This window comes from Nansenia antarctica (assembly GCF_963989245.1).
Source record: "Nansenia antarctica genome assembly, chromosome: 12".
NCBI lineage: Eukaryota > Metazoa > Chordata > Actinopteri > Argentiniformes > Microstomatidae > Nansenia > Nansenia antarctica.
This window is the reverse complement of record NC_137682.1, coordinates 2,003,323-2,023,322: the sequence shown is the minus strand read 5'-3', so window position 1 is coordinate 2,023,322 and position 20,000 is coordinate 2,003,323. Positions and strand designations below refer to the sequence as shown.

General features: G+C 45.1%; 3 protein-coding genes across 6 annotated transcripts in view; all 3 read left to right on the top strand.

Annotated features, from left to right (window-relative positions):
• mtm1 (myotubularin 1) overlaps positions 1 to 14,608 on the top strand; it is a 27,286-nt gene extending 12,678 nt beyond the window's left edge. For 2 of the 4 annotated variants that reach the window (XM_080543257.1, XM_080543255.1), the window contains exons 6-15: positions 175 to 276; positions 1,995 to 2,078; positions 3,204 to 3,353; positions 4,272 to 4,457; positions 5,509 to 5,691; positions 6,026 to 6,229; positions 6,565 to 6,657; positions 7,359 to 7,472; positions 9,423 to 9,599; positions 10,946 to 14,608. In XM_080543257.1, the coding sequence (XP_080399383.1) occupies positions 175 to 276; positions 1,995 to 2,078; positions 3,204 to 3,353; positions 4,272 to 4,457; positions 5,509 to 5,691; positions 6,026 to 6,229; positions 6,565 to 6,657; positions 7,359 to 7,472; positions 9,423 to 9,599; positions 10,946 to 11,122 (1,470 nt within the window). In that variant the 3' untranslated portion in view covers positions 11,123 to 14,608. Of the gene's footprint in view, positions 1 to 174; positions 277 to 1,994; positions 2,079 to 3,203; positions 3,354 to 4,271; positions 4,458 to 5,508; positions 5,692 to 6,025; positions 6,230 to 6,564; positions 6,658 to 7,358; positions 7,473 to 9,422; positions 9,600 to 10,942 lie in introns of all 4 variants that reach the window. The other 2 variants (XM_080543256.1, XM_080543254.1) reach the window with 1 other exon arrangement.
• LOC308168152 (complement factor H-related protein 2-like) overlaps positions 1 to 20,000 on the top strand; it is a 499,130-nt gene that overhangs the window by 404,362 nt on the left and 74,768 nt on the right. The window lies entirely within an intron of this gene.
• Positions 17,074 to 20,000, top strand: part of mtmr1a (myotubularin related protein 1a) — a gene marked incomplete at its 5' end in the record, with an annotated part of 19,408 nt that continues 16,481 nt past the window's right edge. Inside the window, 2 exons of the mRNA XM_080543124.1 lie at positions 17,074 to 17,177; positions 18,021 to 18,123. Coding sequence (XP_080399250.1) covers positions 17,074 to 17,177; positions 18,021 to 18,123 — 207 coding nt within the window. The remainder of the gene's footprint in view (positions 17,178 to 18,020; positions 18,124 to 20,000) is intronic.

The following is a 20,000-nucleotide window of genomic DNA, read 5'->3' as shown; positions in this document are numbered from 1 at the left end:
GTTGTGTATAGACGTACTGGGTGGTGTGTGTGTGTGTGTGTGTTGTGTATTGACGTGCTGGGTGGTGTGTGTGTGTGTAGTGGTGTGTTGTGTGTGTTGTGTATTGACGTACTGGGTGTGTGTGTGTGTGTGTTGTGTATTGACGTGCTGGGTGTGTGTGTGTGTGTCCTCCAGGATATGAGGAACCTCAGGTTTGCGCTGAAGCAGGAGGGCCACAGCAGGAGAGACATCTTTGACATCCTGTTCAAATACACCTTCCCCCTCTCCCACAGTATGGTACGTACTACTACTACTGTCCTTACCTGTCTGTCTGTCTGACTGTCTGTCTGTCTGTCTGTCTGACTGTCTGTCTGTCTGTCTGTCTGTGTTCAAATACACCTTCCCCTTCTCTCCCACATCATGGTAGGTATCTATCTCTTTATGTATGTACTACTACTGTCCTTACCTGTCTGTCTGTCTGTCTGGCCATGGTACGTACTACTAGCTACTTTCTACTTTCTATTCACAGGCAGAAACAAAATCCCAAAAGACAGTTCCGTCAAGTGTCTTTTTGGAAACATTAAGTCCGACCTAATTTGACAAACATTGATTTGTGACAAATGTGACAGCATGAATTTACATTTTACTTACTTACTAAGTTCCAAAGAACGTATTAATGAAATTAAACAAGTTGTTGTTTTTTTTCATACAAAATATGACTACCCTGGTTAAATAAAGGATTAATAATAATTAAGAAAATTACCACATTCACTGTCAGCCAGTCTTCCAAAGCTGATAGAGGAAGAGGTGTAGATAGATGGGTATGTGTATCAGCTTGCATCATTAACAGCAGAGCGGGGTGTCTGGTGCAGAGGTTAAAGGTTAAAGCAGCCGGCTAGCAGTCAGAAGGTTGCTGGTTTGATCCTTGCCTAAGGAGAGAGTGGAGGACTGTCATTTAATGTTTATCTTGGGGGGATTTAACAGAAGCCTTCATTTACGATAAATACACGTGTCTAAGTAAGTGAATCATCTAACCATCAGTACTCATAAGACATACTAATCTATGCCAATTCCACAGGCAGGGTGTAGCCTACACCATCATTTTAAACACACATTTGAGATCAGATTCAACTTATCATCATTCACTTAGTCATTGTTATTGCAGAGTAAAAGCATCACACATGCTACAACAGTTGAGTAACTGCCTGGCTGTCTTAATGGAGGGGGAAAAAAGAAGAAGAAATGTAATTCTTCCTTCTTCTAGCATTGTGACTACCAATGTCCCCTGGCCTGAACCGAGATAACTTTTTCTTGCGATGACTGATGGATAAATGATTCACTTACAACAAATATATAACCTTTGTCTAAGTAAGTCACTTTGAATAAAGGCTAAGTCTGCTAAATGCCAAAGATATGAATGTAAATGTCAGTGCTTTACCACAGCACACTGGGCTCTCTCACTGGGAGAGGATGTAGTGTTTCATTCATTGTCATATTTGCTCTCTCTAATCCAATAACCTCAACAAACAAATCTCTCCCAGTCCCAGTTGACTCAGCCAGCCCTGCCCGTGTCTCTATGTCTAATGAAACCTCAGCTCTCTCAGGTCAACTCAACCACAGTCATCTCAGGGGAGGCTGGTGGAGGTAGGAATCGGAGAAAGATGGAGTCATTGGAATGCATGGAATGGAATGAGGAATGTTCTGTGTGTTGATATCATTCTGTGGTTTCATTCCATGCGTGACAGTGAGTGAGTCTGTCATGCTCCAGTACTCCCTGCCTGTGGGTAGGAACAGGCCCTTGTGGAGATGTTAAAGGTTAAACAGTGCCTATTGTAACCTCTCTCTCCTCTCCTCACCCTTTCTATCTTCTGTTCTTTTCCTCCTGTCTCTTGCTCTCCTCCTCCTCTCCTCCTCTCCTCTCCTCCCCTCTCTCCTCCTCTCCTCTCTCCTCCTCTCCTCTCCTCCTCTCCTCTCTCCTCCTCTCCTCCTCTCCTCCTCTCCTCTCTCCCCCACAGCCTCTGTTTGCGTACCTGAGTCAGGAGAAGTATGAAGAGCACGGCTGGAGCGTCTACAAGCCCATGGAGGAGTTCAGGAGACAGGTGAGGAGAGAGAAGAGAGCCGTTACCAGTCATGAACCTGTGTCTGCCTTTACCAGTCATGAACCTGTGTCTGCCTATTCGGTTGTTAAGTCTGACGTCAAACGTGACGTTTAGCAACTTCCAGGTCCAAACCAGAAATTCCCCGCACCAGAGTACCAGTGTACTACAGCGGTAGAATGACAGTTCAATCGTTTTTTAGACTCGGATCTATTCATACAACAAGGGACACAGCACTTTCCCGTTTTTCCCATATTTGTCAGAGTCTTTGAGCCTCGGAAAAGCGCTATACAAATATAATGAATTATTATTATTACTGAGGCATTTTGAAGACAGCGCCTCAGCCAACTTTGGCTATGGAACATCTAACTGCATGTTTAGCACATCACAACATACTGACAGAATATGAACATGCTAAAAACACATAACTACATCACACAGTCCTTGCTTTTGAACAGTCCTTATGTTTGTTTACGACAACTCATGTATCCCTAACACTCACCTCAGTACAAAGCAGGAAGGCAGACGATACAGGGAATCCAAAACAAGCTGAATTCAAATACAAATTAAGTACAAATACATACATTTAAATGAGTATTTAGTGATCCTGAAACTGTTGTTTGTTTTATTGAACCAACATTTAAACTCTCGTATATGAAAGAAAGCTCACTTTTCTTTTTGGTAATTTTCGCGACTTGACGATACCAGACTTGTTACCTCTTCCACCAGACACTGTCACATATGCACAATTTAGCAGAGAATAGTTTGCAGTTTTGCGTCATCATTGCTTATCCTAAAATATCTCCAAACTGCTGACATCCTCCTCGGCCTACTTGCTACGAGAGATTATATCACGTTGCTGTAAAGTGGTATCGGGAGCAGTTGTATCAGAGTAGTTTTACATGAACACAGTATCGGGTACGAGTACTGGTAGCGGTATCGGTGCATCCCTAATCACTACACAGTCATTTAACTGTCTTCTTTATCTACAGCTGTCTGTAAAAAGTTTTTTTCAAATTTCATTTGAGGTTTTTGATTGGATGTTGTTATTGTCACCAGTGGTGCAGCCTCAGCCAACAACTCCTCATCAGTAGTCTTCTGATTGGTTGCTTGTCTCCCCTCCCCCAGGGTTTACCCAATGACAAGTGGCGTATCACATTCATCAATGAGAACTACGAGCTGTGTGACACGTACCCCACCATCCTGGTGGTCCCCTTCAAGGCTACAGAGGAGGACCTGCGGAGGGTGGCCACCTTCAGGTCCCGAGGACGCATTCCTGTGAGTGGGGGTGGAGGGAAGTGGAGGGAGGGGGGGGGGGGGTGTAAGGTGGAGGGCCAAAGTAGTTCATTAAGTCCAATGCACACGGCGTGCGATTTTGTCGCACGACAACATTCGATTCTCAATTCACACCAATGAATGAATTAATGTGAATGGAGAATCGAATGTTGTCGTGCGACAATATCGCATCGCACGCCGTGTGCATTGCGATATTTTAGTATCGCAATGCTTTAGAGTGTGAACATGGCCACTAGGGTTGGGCGGTTATATACGGTTATACCGTAGACCGCGGTTTTCGAAAAATAGCATCTAGGTTTTTGTTGATACCGTCATAAAACTGTCATAAACAGCTAAATATAATATATGCCTTAAGAGTGTTTGTCCAGCACCACTGTCTGTGTGGTTGAAGATGCTACGAAAGTGATGACAGAACTTTTTGTAAAACAATGTAATTTGTCCAATAAATAACCTGTCAGAAAAGACTACTTATATTAGAAGCAGCGCTCAGAACCGCGTGTCACGTGACCAAGCTTCTCCTCAGGAGGAAACGTGATCACACCACCCGTCTGCTGCGACATGTAGAATTATAAGGTTCCATCTCCATTTTTGTCAAAATTTAGTTTTTTACATAATCTGATCCATTAGGTGTTTATTAATGCCTGTGTGGTGTTATTTTTAAAATGTAGACATTTTTGAGTTAGTAATTAATAAAATACAAAGGTTCCATCTCACAAAACATAATGGAATGTAAAAACTTTGACGCTCAATATCTCTGAACTGCCCTAAACGGAGATAGAACCATATCATTCTAAACTCACGATTTGGGGGACGGTTTAACCATATCAAAAATGAGAAAACCGCCCGACCTTATAGACCCACCCCTTCTCCTCCCCTCCCTCCTCCTCTCCTCCCCCCCAGGTGTTGTCCTGGATCCACAGAGAGAACCAGGCGGTGATCGCCCGCTGCAGCCAGCCCCTGGTGGGCATGTCTGGGAAGCGCAACAAGGATGACGAGCGCTACCTGGACCTGATCCGCGAGGCCAACGGCACCGCCAAGCTCACCATCTACGACGCGCGGCCCAGCGTCAACGCAGTCGCCAACAAGGTCAGGCCACCGCAGGGGTCAAAGGGCGTCACAGGGGGTCAAACAGAGGCTTTCTCGGATTGGTGGTGATGGGTGATGGGATCATGTCAAAGAGAGGGGGGGGGATACTGTAAAGAGGTGCAAGGTCAGAGGTCAGACAGAGTTCACCGTGTCGTGCTGTGCAGTACCTCCTGTAGAATCAACCAGGTAACCAGGGTTACCGTGCTGGTCTTAAAAAGTCTAAAATCAAGCAATCCGATTTATAAGGCCTAAAAAGGACTGTTGTGTTCTCGTCCACTGTAGGGTCAACATGCTAGTTGTCTTCTTGGTTGTTTACTGGTGTCAGAAGAAGTGACTGAGGTAGAGTGTAGACGCTAACAGAACACAACCTGTGTGTGTGTGTGTGTGTGTGTGTGTGTGTGTGTGTGTGTGTGTGAGTGTATTGGAGTGTGATGTAACACACACTGCTCGTGCAAAGTGTGTGTGATGATTCAAAAGACTAATTATTATGATTTTATTTTATTTTATTAATAACTTGAATGGATTGTAGGCTTGTAATGCTGTTCCATACATACATTTTATTTTTTACGTTTCTTACCCAACAGCTGAAAAACATTTGTTGCAAAATGGCTGTTCTTTCCTGGACGCCTTGGCCTGCGCAGCGCACCCAGCCCCTCTGTGTGTCCCAACGTCTGATAGAAAGTCAGAGAAAGCTTGTAGAGTCATGGTCAATTCCCTGTCCACTCAGTCCATTTCAGTTTAGCTGAGATTTCTTCAATTCTTTAAATGGAATTTGTGTTTACTTCCTAAATTTTACAATTTAAATGGACTTGGGTCGGTGCGTGCAGTGGAGGCTGATGGAGGTAGAACTCTAAGGACAGCCTCATTGTAGTAATGCATGGAATCGCACGTGTGTTTGATTCTATGCCATGCTGCATTACAATGAGCCCGTCCTCTGATTTCTACCTCCACCAGCCTCTCCTTGGTGCGTGTGTGTCTGTGATGGTGTCATCACTCTCTCTCCTCCTCTGACCTCTGACCTTCTCTCCCCTCTCTGGCGTTCCCTCCCCAGGCCACGGGCGGAGGCTACGAGGGGGATGAGTACCAGACCGCTGAGCTGGTGTTCCTGGACATCCACAACATCCACGTGATGAGAGAGTCTCTGAAGAAGCTAAAGGACATCGTCTACCCCAACGTGGAGGAGTCACACTGGCTGTCCAGCCTGGAGTCCACGCACTGGCTAGAGCACATCAAGGTGTGTGCATGGCGTGTTGCCATGTGACACACACACACACACACACACACACGTACACACGCACACACACACACACGTACACATGCACACACACACACACGCACACACGCGTACACACACACACACGTACACACACGTACACACGCACACACGTACACCCGTACACACACAAACACACGTACACACGTACACACGCACACGCGTACACACACACGTACACACATACACACACGTACATACTGTTGCCTACTAGCAGAACTTTCTCGGGGGGGGGGGGGGGGGTACATGATCTATTCTACGGCATCTCCAACCCGTTCCTCCCTTCCTATCACAGCTGGTGTTGTCGGGCGCCATCCAGCTGGCTGATAAGATCTCCGGGGGGAACTCTGTGGTGGTCCACTGCAGTGACGGGTGGGACCGCACGGCCCAGCTCACCTCTCTGGCTATGCTGATGCTGGACAGCCACTACCGCACCCTCAGGGGCTTCCAGGTTCTGCTGGAGAAGGAGTGGATCAGCTTCGGACACAAGTTCGCCTCCGTGAGTCACAACAGTCACAACGGTTACCGTCACCACGGTTACCGTCACCACAGACCCAAACATGGGCAGATTTGGATGGAATACAGTTATGTTATTATCTATAGGAAGGAAGCTACTACTACACTGATTGTGTGTGTGTGTGTACGTGTGTGTGTGTGTGTGTGTGTGTGTGTGTGTGTGTGTGTGTGTGTGTGTTCGTGCGTGCGTGCGTGTGTGTGTGTGTGTGTACGTGTGTGCGTGCGTGCGTGTGTGTGTGTACGTGTGTACGTGTGTGCGTGTGTGTGTGTGTGTACGTGTGTGTGTGTGTGTGTGTGTGTGTGTGTGTACGTCTCCAGAGGATAGGACATGGGGACAAGAACCATGCGGATCAGGACCGGTCTCCCATCTTCGTGCAGTTCATCGACTGCGTGTGGCAGATGACCAAGCAGGTGGGTAGAACACACACAGGGTTCCAGCGCTGGTCTTAAAAAGCCTTAAAGTCTAAAATCCGGCAATTTATAAGGCCTAAAATGGTCTTAAATGCAAGGGGGTTCCATTTAATTAGGTCTAAAGAAATGAGGTGCTAGGTCTTACAAACGAGATTAGCTTGTCCTGCCAGGAAGCACTTTGTTCTCTTCACGTCGAAGTGACTTTCTACAGTTTAACTGTTCATGTTAATACATTTACTTTTGAGTAATTATGGGACTTATTTATTTTTATATTAATTATCCTTCAGACTGTTTTTGTCTGTATGGCAGTGAAATCCCTAATTTCATCACCTCGAGGATGACAAAAAAGCTATGGTGTCGCCGCGAATAGGTCTTAAAAGGTAAATTTTACTTGTTAAAACTGGTAGGAACCCTGCCACACACACCCGTGTGGGACATGGGCCTAGGATTGGAGCAGCTCACCTTGCAGCTCCACCACAGTCTCTCTGGCCATGTGTTTTGCATTGGTAGTTCTCTCCCCCATACAATGAGAGTGAACGCTGTGGGGGTCTAGAAAGGGGCTCTATAGAAATGCAATGAATGAATGCACGCTCAGCTGCATGATGTGTAGCTTTACCACTACGTCTGCTGCCTGCGAGCAGGGCTTTGTGCTGTTGTTAACCCTCCCTCCCCCCCCCTCCCTCCCTCCCTCCCCCCCACAGTTCCCCACGGCGTTTGAGTTTAACGAGCGTCTCTTGATCACCATCCTGGACCATCTGTACAGCTGTCGCTTTGGAACCTTCCTCTACAACTGTGAGAGTGTGCGAGACCAACACGTAAGTCAGGCTATTCTCCCTCTCTGCCTCTCTGCCTCTCTCTCTCTCTGCCTCTCTCTCTCTCTCTCTCTCTGCCTCTCTCTCCCTCCCTCCCCCTCTCTCTCTCTCTCTCTCTCTCTCTCTCTCTCTCTCTCTTTCTCTGTGATCCCAACATAAACCCTATTTGCACAGGACTAGTATTATCTGGGGACCTCATGTGATTTTGAAATGACCCCCCCACGTCTGTGTTACATGCGGCACATTCGCACAGGATAAGCTAAGTCTGTATTTACTGATATTATCCCCCAGATATGATATCAAGGCTCTGTGCAACATAGATATGCAACAAGATATCTATGTAACAAAATATATATATACTGTATATAATGTCTATCAACATTTGGCTTTAGATTTGAGGTCTCCCTGCTGTGTTGCGATATGAGCCTCCTGAATTTGCACCCAGAATGCTGTCTGCCAAAACTTAATTTATCATTTCGACTGCAGCAGAAAAACCATGACAGAAAACAAAAAAAAACATTGCAAACGAACCCAAAATCACAGATGCCGATTGACTCTCACAGATCTAATCACATGACCTCTATGTTTTGCCGAAATACGGTCGGTAAGTTGCGGAGGATTGCGCAGGATTAAGAACACGGACGACCTGTTCTACTCTGACTTCCTGTTCAGTCTCACTCTGCCTCTCTTCCTCCCCCTTTCCCTCCGTCCTTTCAAACTGTTTTGTCCCGTCGCGTGCACTCTCTCCCTCTCCCCCTTCTTCTGTCACCTGCCCTCACTCTCTCTCTGTTTCCCTCTCTTTGTCCCTCTCTCCCTACTTCTCCTCCCCATCGTGTGAAATAGAGCAGAAGAGAGGGAGAGAGAGAGGGAGAGGGAGAGAGAGAGGGATGCATCAGTGAGTCTGGGGTTGGAGTAATCAAGCAGCACTTTAGGCGGATGAAACATCCCCTCTCTCCTCCTCCCTCTCTCTACCCTCCCTATCCCCCTCGCCCCCCTCTCTCCTGCACTCTCACTGAGAGAGGTCCAAAGAACTACATCTCTCTCTGCACCTCAGAACCAGACAGGGTTCTGTTTGCAGAGTCTGTTTAATGTTGCATCAGTGTGATGTGGCTGTTAGGTTTGTGTGGATTGTGGCCTGGGGTGGTCCAGTGGTCTAGCACCGCGGTCTACAGTGCACACATATGCCCATGTCGGCATGGGTTCGAATCCGGCCCATGCCCTGCTGACATGCCCTCTCTCCCTTCTTCTCCTTACTTTCCTCTCTGTCTTCACTGTATCTGTACAATAAAATGAACAATATGAGTGGGACTGCCCCACTCAGAAAAAAATACTTAAAAAAAAAAAAAGAAGGTGTGTGTGGGTTAGGGTTAGGTCTGGAAAGTTCTGGAATAAAATATTGAGAATTTCCAGACCTGGGAAAGTATGGAAAACCCTGGAAGTCTGGAAATAAATCTGTGATTCAAGACCTATTCAGCCATATTCATAGAGAAGAGATCAGAATTGTGTTTCATATTTATTTTTTTCAAAGACAGGTCATTTCGACAGATCTGTGTTACGCTAAACGGTGCCTTTTTTAACATGTGTGCAGACTCGTCCAAACACAGACCCACTAAGCAGTCTGAACATGTACGTCTGGAAGTTCTAATGTACTGTCGGTCTGGAAGTTCTAATGTCGGTCTGGAAGTTCTAATGTCGGTCTGGAAGTTCTAATGTAGGTCTGGAAGTTCTAATGTCGGTCTGGAAGTCTTTTTAAATGGAACATTAGTAGGAACCCTGTAATGAGCATACTGTATGTCTTCGCGTACCGTAGTTTAAGATATGGGTTTGCTTTATCTTTGATCATCAGTATAAATAAATTCAGTATTTTTTCCTTTATACATGACTTTCTCCCCGAGTCCTTCTCCTTCTTCTTATCTTACCTCTCTCCCTCCTCCCCCCTCTCCCTCTCTGTAGGAGATGAGGTTGAAGACTGTGTCTCTGTGGTCCATGGTCAACAGTACCAGTGACCTCTACATGAACCCCTTCTACACCCCAGAGTCCAGCCGTGTGCTCTACCCCGTGGCCAGCATGCGCCACCTAGAGCTCTGGGTGACGTACTACATCCGCTGGAACCCACGCATACGACAGCAGGTAAAACCCTGAACATGAACGGATGGATGAATCCACGGATGAATGAAACGATGGATAGATGAACAACACATTGTGACGTTAGAATTATAAGGTTCTATCTCCATTTTTGTCAAAATTGAGTTTTTTACATAATCTGATCCATTAGGTGTTTATTAATGCCTGTGTGGTGTTATTTTTTAAAATGTTGACATTTTTGAGTTAGTAATTAATAAAAATACAAAGGTTCCATCTCACAGAACATAATGGAATGTAAAAACTTTGACGCTCAATATCTCTGAACTGCCCTAAACGGAGATAGAACCTTATCATTCTAAACGGAGATAGAACATATCATTCTAACCTCACGACATTACTTCCACCTTGCTGACTCTGACTTTTATTGAAATGAATGATCACAGTTAAAAGAACTGAAGAAATTCAGAATTTACAAAAAACATCTTTCATCTTCTGTTGCTGCCATTATGGTTTAATGATGATGACCTGATAACAGGTGTCAGAAATAGGCAGTGGTTTGGCACTTATTGTCAGTTAGTGGTTGATGTAACTTTATTTATATAGCACCTTTCATACAAGAAATGCAGCTCAAAGTGCACAAATGACCTTAACAATTAGGATGTTTTGTCAAGATTTTAGCTGAACAACAAGACATCCAGAACTAGGCATAACCCCCATCAGTCTGTGACACTGTGTTTACCTTGTGGTCAGTGTGAGTGTGATCATGTGACCCCTCTGGGTGTTGGTTTGGTTGGCTCCCGTGTCTGTGATGCTCCTACCCCTAAGGGCATGCATTGTGTGCCCCCCCCATACACCCCTCTCTCCCCCTAGCTCTTCTGCCCTCCCACCCACACCCAAACCCTGTGCAAACACACACACACACACACACACACACAACATCCCTCTCCCCCCTTGGCGGTTGGCAGGGCCTGAGTCACTGGAGCAGAAAATCCTCTTTCCCTGTCCTAATTACACACACACACACACACACGCACACACATACACACACGGGTTTGGCGTCACACCAGCCTGCTACTCACAAAGAGCTTCACTTCACTAATATCAATAATGAATATTCACTAGATGTATGTTTTGTGTTCGTGTGTACATGCCAGTGATCTTTGCCTTAACATTGTTAACAGTCTCTCTCTCGTTCTCTCTCTCTCTCTCTCTCTCTCTCTCTCTCTCTCTCTCTCTCTCTCTCTCTCTCTCTCTCTCCCTCCCCACCCCAACCCCCCCCTTCTTTCTACGCCCCTTGTCCTCCTCTTTCCCTTTCCCCTTTCTCCTTCCCTATCCTACCCTCTCTGTCTCCCCCACCCCCCTCTCTGTCTCCCCCTGGTGGTTGGCAGCAGCAGAGCCCGGTAGAGCAGCGCTACAAGGAGCTCCTGGCTCTGAGAGACGAGTACCTGAGGAAGCTGGAGGAACTGCAGCTCTCTGACTCCTCCCCTTCCTCTCACCTGTCCAACAGCTCCGCCCCCTCCGCAGCCTCCCCCACGCAGCACATCACACACCTGCACACCCCCTTCTGATCTCACCATACACACACTCACTGTCTCTGTTTGACACCCGATTAAAAAGCATTCTTTTCTCCTCCCTTTACTTGATAGTAATAATCACAGATCTGTAACTGAGTTGATAAGTGAAATCAGGTTGTTGTCACTATCATCGCTTTCACCCATCCAACTGTGGCAGATCTGTGATTACTTCAAAGACAGCAGAAGAAAGGATTGCATTTTGACAGTATTCCATCAGAGACACACACACACACACACACACACACACACACACACGTGCACACACGTACGTGCTTTTACAGGAAGTTTTTGTACATAGTGATAGTAATAATGAGGATAACAAGGATAGTAATAATGTTGATAACAATACGTAATACCATTGGTGATTATGCAATATGTCACAGTAAAGCCTTTTCACGACTTTTATAGATCCGACAAAACGAAAGAGAAGCCTTAAAGATTCAAACACTTTACTGTTATAGTACAGGATGAATGTGTAGAGGTGAAGCTCATTCCTCCTGTGAACTCCCAGTGTCTTGTGACAGGTGGCTGCTAGCCAGGGAACCTGTTAGACAGGGACTCCGTTAGCAAGGAACCCTTAACCCTGTTAACTAGAGACTCTCTGCTAGCTAGCTAAGGACTGATAGCTAGAGACTCCCTACTAGCTAGCTCAGGACTCTGCTAGCCAAGGACTGATAGCTAGCTAGGGACTCTGTCGGCTAGTTAGGGACTCTGTTCACTAGACTGAGACTCCCTGCTAGGTAGCTACGGACTCTTCTAGCCAAGGACAGTTAGCTACGGATGCTGCTGGCTGGGGACTTCACTGGCCGAGGAGTCCCTGTTAGCTAGGGACTCCGCTAGACCTCTGGCCATAAGGATCTGTTATAAGACAATGCTTTAACTCCTTGATAACTGTGCTTCTCCAAGGCCATAACAGGGGCCCTGTTGTGACCGACAGACTAAAGAAACTGAGCTTAGAGACACGAGAGTGGGACTGGTGGTGCGTTTAACTGGGTTTTACATTCACCATGTCACTGTAAGTACAATGTAGGCTACGCAGACATGCCCCAATATGATCAAAACGTCAAAAGTCAACCAGTTTAATGTGATACTAAGTCTCTGATGACATTGTAGTAGTGCACTGTTATTGGTTTTGATTTGATATCTTGCTCTAGTTTTTGGGGATGCGCAGTGAGTCAGGGTGCCTCTGTATTGTACTGTAGTTGGTCTTTGGAGAACACAGGAGGGAATTGCATTGGTTCCTATAGGAGGAGCAGTGAGTTTTTAATTTGACACGTTCCACTCAGTCTAATAACGACGACCAGCTGTCCACAGTCTCTGGTACTGCCCGTCAATGGCCCTGTCTAGAAACAACCCCTTAGAGAGCCTACGCCATAGACACTTGACCTAACGCTTACGCCCTCTACGACACACAATCTTAACCCATAGATCCTATGCCCCTAGACACGTACCCAAACCCCTAGGACCCTACGCCCCTAGACACCTGACCTAACCCCTAGACTCTATACATGGTCGGAGATCTGGAAGGATTGGATAGGCATAGGTTAAGCGAGACGGTGAAACATTTCAGATAGCTTCTTCAAGGGCGATGGCGGAGCCGCTACCATCTACCTTTTCTCTAATCATTTCAGATCTAAACAAGGGTGTCTCACAGCGGGGATGTTTCTGGACAAGGCGTCTCTCTCATATTGCCAACACCCTTCAGACCCGGTCACACTCCCTTATTAGCATTACTGTTTGTTCCTGAACCACGGTTCTCAACTTCACTGAAGCTTGATGGACTCCCCAACGAGCATCCCATCTCATCTCAGAACAGTCACGGTACTGAGTAAATAGTTCTGTGGCTTCTTTTGGACTTAGGGTTGACTAGACTTACCACAGATTTTGGCGGTTGGGGATAAGATGTGATCGGGATTGAAAATGTCCCTCAAAACATTCTGAGTGCTTTATTCCGGGCAAAGCCAGGGTTGTCGACGGCTGGTCATGTTCAGTTCTGTGCCTTCGACTGTCTCGAGGTCCCCCCCTCAGGACGACTGTCTCGAGGTCCCCCCCTCAGGACGACTGTCTCGAGGTCCCCCCCTCAGGCGGATATTTTGTACCCAAACGTCAGTCTTTGTCTGTGGGCGGCATCTGTGGTGGCAGGGGGAAGAAAGGACGCTCCTGATTGGCTGATGATCAGCTGACAGATATTCTTGGGGAAAGGAAGCGTCTTAATTGGTTGATTTACATTTAAATCATCAATGTTGTTTCAGGGCCTTGGACTGTTACCTACAGAGACCCTGAAAACACTGCGAAACGAAACCCTAGTGGTGTCTGTCTGTCTCTCATTGATCATATGACATCAAGAGATATGAAGACACTTGTGTATTTAGTCCACTGATCCCTGTGTTGAAAATGTAACGATTTCATTATAGGAACCCTGGTGGGTCCAGGGGGCAAATTTAATGTTGAAATTAAAGTATTATAACCCCAACAAGTTCAAGTCCTTAACAATGTTCCTGTGGGTGCCCCCCAATTTCCACCACTGCCTACATCCTCACGTAGGTGGATGTAGGGGCTAAGAATCACTTGGGGTCTAGGGTTAGGCCTAGCTCTAGGGTCATATTCAGTGGAGCCTACCCTGGTCAGATTACCCTACCCTAATCCTGACCTTGATCATACGGGGGGATGAGAACAGATCTGACCCTGTGTATAGTTATGGGCAACTCCTACCCTAACTACGAATCTGTAAGAATCCGGGTGTTGTTTTTTTAACCCTTTCAGTCCTGTATGCCGCCCCAGAATGCTCTAGTTTGGAAGACTTTGGCCTCAGTGAGGAGAGTTAAGCATAAACGATCGCGAGGAAAAATAAACGACAACGACTCAAAACACTTTTGGTTGGTTGCGTTTTAGGGAAAAAAAGAGACAAAATCTATTTTGTTTATTTTTTACTTTGTACAAGTACAGTAATTATGTAATTACCTCAAGCAAAGCCTATTTTACTGTTGAAAAAAGTTCTATTGTTGTAAGATATAATTATTTTATTTAGTGTAAAATTTGACAGTTTTATAAAAAAAAGGAAAGTAATAAGAAAAATGTTTTCGTTTTTTGGGTTGAATTGTTGGTAATTTGTGGATTTCTGCTACATTCATTTAGATTTCTTTTTTTTTCTTTTACCTTACGGGCATTTGGGGATTTTTGCTTTCTAACAGAGAGGAGGATAGAAGAACCTTACTGAGTCACTCCTGGGTGAGTCGGTTGGGAACTGGTTCAGTTCTCAGTTCCTTTTGACTCTTCATCTGCGATTCTAAGAATAGGGGAATTGAGCACTGTGATTCTTTCACTCCAGTGATTTTTGTATTTCATTTATTCTACCTTAATTTAGGTAATCTTAGTTTAAAGGGATTTTCCTTTGTGTCATATACTCCTTCATGTATGCTCCACTGTATGTTGGCTGGCTCTTGTTATGTAAATAATACTGATTAAATTAATTTAAAGATTTCTCACTTAAATTGTTGTATCTGCTTGTTTCTTTCCCTCTCTTGGTTACTGTAAAGTGTCCTTTTCATCGGAGGCAGAAATCGGAGGATGGGCTCATTGTGATCCATGGAACGGGTTGAGGAATGGTATCAAACATGTGTTGATCCATGCATTACAATGAGCTCATCCTCCGATTTCTACCTTCACCAGCCTCCCCTGGTATCCTTTCATAACAGACTGAGGACACAGACAGTTTACTCCAAAATCTGACCCTTCTTGTTGCACCTTCACCTCAGAACCATCAGTGGCCAAGGGGGTTAATCCAACACCATGATAGGCCCAATATGAATGCAGATATTCACTGTAAAGTATAATATTGATGCTCTTGATCCATTCTGATATCTGGAGATGTCTCAGCCCAGCTGTCTCCCAGGATCTTGACCGACTTCTACCGCTGCACCATTGAGAGCATCCTCACTGTGCGCTGTGTCCGACCGGAAGGCCCCGGAAGGCCCTGCTACGGGTGGTGGAAACCGCCCAGCGTATCATCGGCACCAAACTCCCTTCCATCGAGTCCCTCCAGGCAATCCTGCGTGGCGGAGGGTGGCAAGCATCATCAAGGATACCTCCCCCACCCCAACCACGGTCTGTCTGACCCCCTACCATCTAAGAGACTCAGGAGGTACAGGATCCTCGGGTCTGTTTGACCCCCTACCATCTAAGAGACTCAGGAAGTACAGGATCCTCGGGTCTGTTTGACCCCTGACCCTGACCCTACCATCTAAGAGACTCAGGATCCTCAGGTCCAGCACCAACAGGCTCCAGAACAGCTTCTCTCACAGAGCTTCACTCTGATAAACAATCCCCCCCTCCACTGTTAGGATATATATTTTCTAAGGTTTTATTGTTAATTCTTCTAGCACCAGTTAGTTAGATATCTTATCAGTTTTCCTGTTATAATAGACACGTTATCAGTATGGTACCCTACACAAGACCAATTATAAGGTATTAGGGAGTTACTTTCTGTCTGGGACTGTTCTGTCTGGCCTTCAAGCCAGGTGCAGCAGAATACTCCTTTCTCAACTCTCACGACAAACACAAGACAACACTCAATTCATAGTTTTAGCCCATTATAATCAAGGCCATTAGGTGTTACATCATAGTGACCAAAAGGGGAAGGACTAAACGTATATAATAGCATGTCAAATCTGAAGTGAACAACCTTCCTCCTGAGACCGCCTCAGGAGTTAGGTCCAGCTGATCTCTGTACTCTATATGTCATTTTCAATAAATATACCAAGTGTGCATTAGAGAACTAGAGAACTACACACAGCCCTCACCCACCTTGAAAAGAGAAACTCTTACAGTCATGGACAAACATATTGGCACGCCCACACTTCTGTCACTTTTCTCACAGAAAATGGTTGCAATTACAAATGCTTTGATATTCACATGTTTATTTCTTCTTTTTTTTGCATTGTAACAACATGCAGAACAAAAAGAAAAAAGCCCAATATTGTTAGAGAGGGATAACCTAAACATAACAAAATCAGTCAGCCTTTATCCAACCAGGCAGGTGAATTAAGAACACATTCTCATTAGGCCTTTACATTAGGCACGTGGAGTCAATAACGGCTACCCCTGGAATACCAGGAATGTCATCCTCTGTTATGGGATTTGGCCATAATGGTCATAATAGTGCTAAACGTGCCCTGATCTAGGCATAAACAGTACTTATGTTTTAAATGTGGACTCCAACTAGATATATAAGTGTTTTATATTATGCTAAATGTAAAATTGTAGGCTATGATGTATGATATATTTTAATGTTTGATATTTGTAATTTAAGTATGTTTTATATGTTAAATGTTATTTGTAATGTATGTTTTAAATGTGGACCCCACTAAAAGTAGCTCATGGCTATGGGTATAGCTAATGGGGATCCTTCCAATAAATAAACAAATAAAGTTTATAAACAAATAAACAAATAAACAACACTGCCAACAGTCACAGTGGAAAGCGCCATTAGGGTTGCTGATGCTGAGATGAAGATGAGAATGTCCACATTTAAAACATACATTACAAATAACATTTAACATATAAAACATGCTTAAATTACAAATATCAAACATTAAAATATATCATACATCATACAATTTTACATTTGTGGAGTGGACCCCCCCTCCCTCTGCAGAGATGCATTTCGGGTCATCCGGGTAGTCTGGGGGGGGTGTTCTCTCTCTGCTTCCTCATGTAAATAAACACTCCTCCTCTTCATCAGTGACGCGATCACCGCTGCGCAACACAGGAAGCAGCGAACCTCCTCTGTCTCTGGTTCGGAGCGCTGAGCAGTGTCTATGGCGATGGTGCATCCTGATCCTGAACCAACACATCAATACTTAAACGCATCGACCCAGATCTGTCTGCATCGGAGAGGAAACTAAAGTGATCATCCAGCACGGAGAGGAAACGGGAGGATCGTGAAGATGGAAAAACAGTCTGGAGGAGCTGGGGGATCTGACGGTAAACCCAGAACTCTGTCCTCCTCCACCGCTGGATCGCATCATGCAAGCGTGGAAACACTGGACAGGTGAATGAACACAATATACTGTTCTGTGCACAATACTAGAGATATGCATGAAACTGTTCCAATGTGTTTAACAGATGTGGTGTGATATAAATGTGGTGCATGCATTCATTGGCATGTAAAGGCGACGCGACGTTGACACAGACTTGAGACATGACAGCAGTAGCTTTTTCTTTTCCTTTTTATGTTTTTCTTTTGTTGTTTTTGTTGATGTTGAATTGTTGTATTATTGCTCTTATTGTTGAATAAAAAGAAAATTGCAAAAAAAGGCGACGCGACGTGGGCGTGAACATCGGAGAAGACCGACTGGCTTACTGTTCTGTCATGTTCGGTTTTGCATTGAGCTTGTTTGTATTACATTGCTTGGAACTGTGTTTATTTGTATGATGCATTAGGCCTCTCTGTCTCCCTATGGGCGCGGTTAATCTCTACTATACTGGTGCTGGAATCAGGAATGTGTCTGGAGTATTCTGGTATTCCGACAATGATCTGTGCACCAGATGGGCGGAGGGCTGCTCGGGGGTCTGTGCCAAGTCAACACGCCTCTGATAGAAAGCAGCGGTCCTCCTCAAGCTCAAGCAGCCACGACCTACTTTTGCCCTTTTGTGTTTGTGATAAAATGGACAACTGACTAACCTACTACAGGTCCACAGAATGGTAGACATACAGTACATGATAACATTGGACATTGAATATTTCTCTTACTGTCTGTTTGTTTGTCTTTTACTCTCCCCCCCCCCCCCCCCTCCCCACACACACACACATACACACACACACACACACACACACACACACACACACACACACACACACACACACACTCCCTCCTTTCCTTCCTCTCTCCAGTCCCACAGGGTCTCATGTAGAGTGGTGTAAGCAGCTGATAGCAGCGACCATCTCCAGTCAACTCGGATCCGTGCCCCCCGAAACAACTTCACGGGACTGCAAGGTGGGCTACACACACACACACACACACACACACACACACACACACACAGTTTCAGCATCCACACTCAGTGCTCATGTCTTCAAGTGTTATGCTCCTTTTTATTGATGATGATGACGATACCATTGTATAGTATTATAGTAATATATAAGTAATAATAAGTAATAATATACACAATTACAATTCATGTTTACGCGTAGGCCCTGGCTCGTCACACACACACACACACACACCGACACACACACACACACACACACACACACCGACACACATGGCATTTCTCATACAGATGTGTTTCTGACTGGCAGGTTGGTTATGTTGGGAGAAGAGCTGATCTGAGGGTAAGGTTGACAGCAGTAGGTGTGTGTGTGTGTGTGTGTGCGTGTGCGTGTGCGCGTGCGTGTCCGTGTGTGTGTGTGCGTGCGCGTGCGTGTGCGTGTGCGTGCGTGTGCGTGTGCGTGTGCGTGTGCGTGCGCGTGCGTGTGCGTGTGCGTGTGCGTCCAGATTCTGGTCTTCATGTTCTAGCTCAACTGCTGCAACCTTACTGCTCTGTCATGCTTTGGGAGTTGTAATGTGTATTTGTATTTATTTAACCAGACAGTCACATGGTCCCTAACAAAGGACTTACAACTAGTTTAAGGGTCCAAGGAGGGAAGAAGGTTCTAGAAGGCCGTTATAGGGAAGGTTCTAGAAGGCCATTATAGGGAAGGTTCTAGAAGGCCATTATAGGGAAGGTTCTACGTAGAAGGCCATTATAGGGAAAGACATTGTGACCCTGCTTGAATGTTTCTATCGTGCATCCTTCCTTCCTTCCTTCCTTCCTTTTCCTGAATACTTGAGGTCTTGAGGCACCTTGTGTCTTGGTACTGTGTGCTGTTATATAAGACTAAATGTTGAGAGTATGAGTCATGCTACGGTGGGGTGCAAAAACTCCTATTCAAAATGCCTTTTACAATTAATATCTAAGTGAAAAGAAGCAAACCTAACCTCTGGTCAAACCTGACCTCTAAGTTAAACAGGACACATTTCATCACATTTTAAAGCAAGATTATTTTTTATTTTTAACTTTTTACAATTTCAAAATAATAAAACAAGGAAAAAGACCTTGTGCAAACGTTTGGGAACCCTGTCAGCTAGTACAGCTGTAACTCCTCCTCGGGCGACTATAACCGCTTGCATACGCTTCCTGTAGCCAGCCAGCATCTAGAGACTGTGATGGCCATTCCAAAACCTTCATCCGTCTTTCCTGGAGGTACTTCATGGTTGATTTTGAGGTATGCTTCGGGTCATTGTCTTGCTGGAATACCCAACCTCTCTTCAACTTAAATTTCTGGACTGACCTTCGAACATTAGCCTCTAGAATGTCTTGATATGGTGGAATCCATTCTTCCTTCCACCCGCACAATATTGCCTGTGCCCCCAGCTGCTACACAACCCCAAAGAATAATGGATCCACCTCCATGGTTAACAGTTGGCAAGGTGTTCTTCTCTACAAATGCTTCACCTGTTTTTCAAACATACCTTCTTTGGTTGTGGCCAAAAAGTTAAATTTTGGTTTCATTAGTCCAAAGCACATTGTTCCGATAGGCTTCAGGTTTTCCAGAAGCTTACCTGTACAGTTCCACAGTGTATTTATGTCTTCATAGTGTTTTTGTTGGCTACATTAACTCTTTCACCTTGTAAGGAAGGTGCATATGACCTTTTCATTTTGCACTGTGAACATTAAAATTCTGATTGACATGTCCCCTTGTTTATGATATTCTCATCAACATCTGGCCCTAGTAGCTACTAACAGTGAAAAACATGTCCATGCTAACTTTAGCTAAACCAGACGAACAGCTAAGTTAACCACATGAAAACGTTAGTCTAATAAGTGTTGT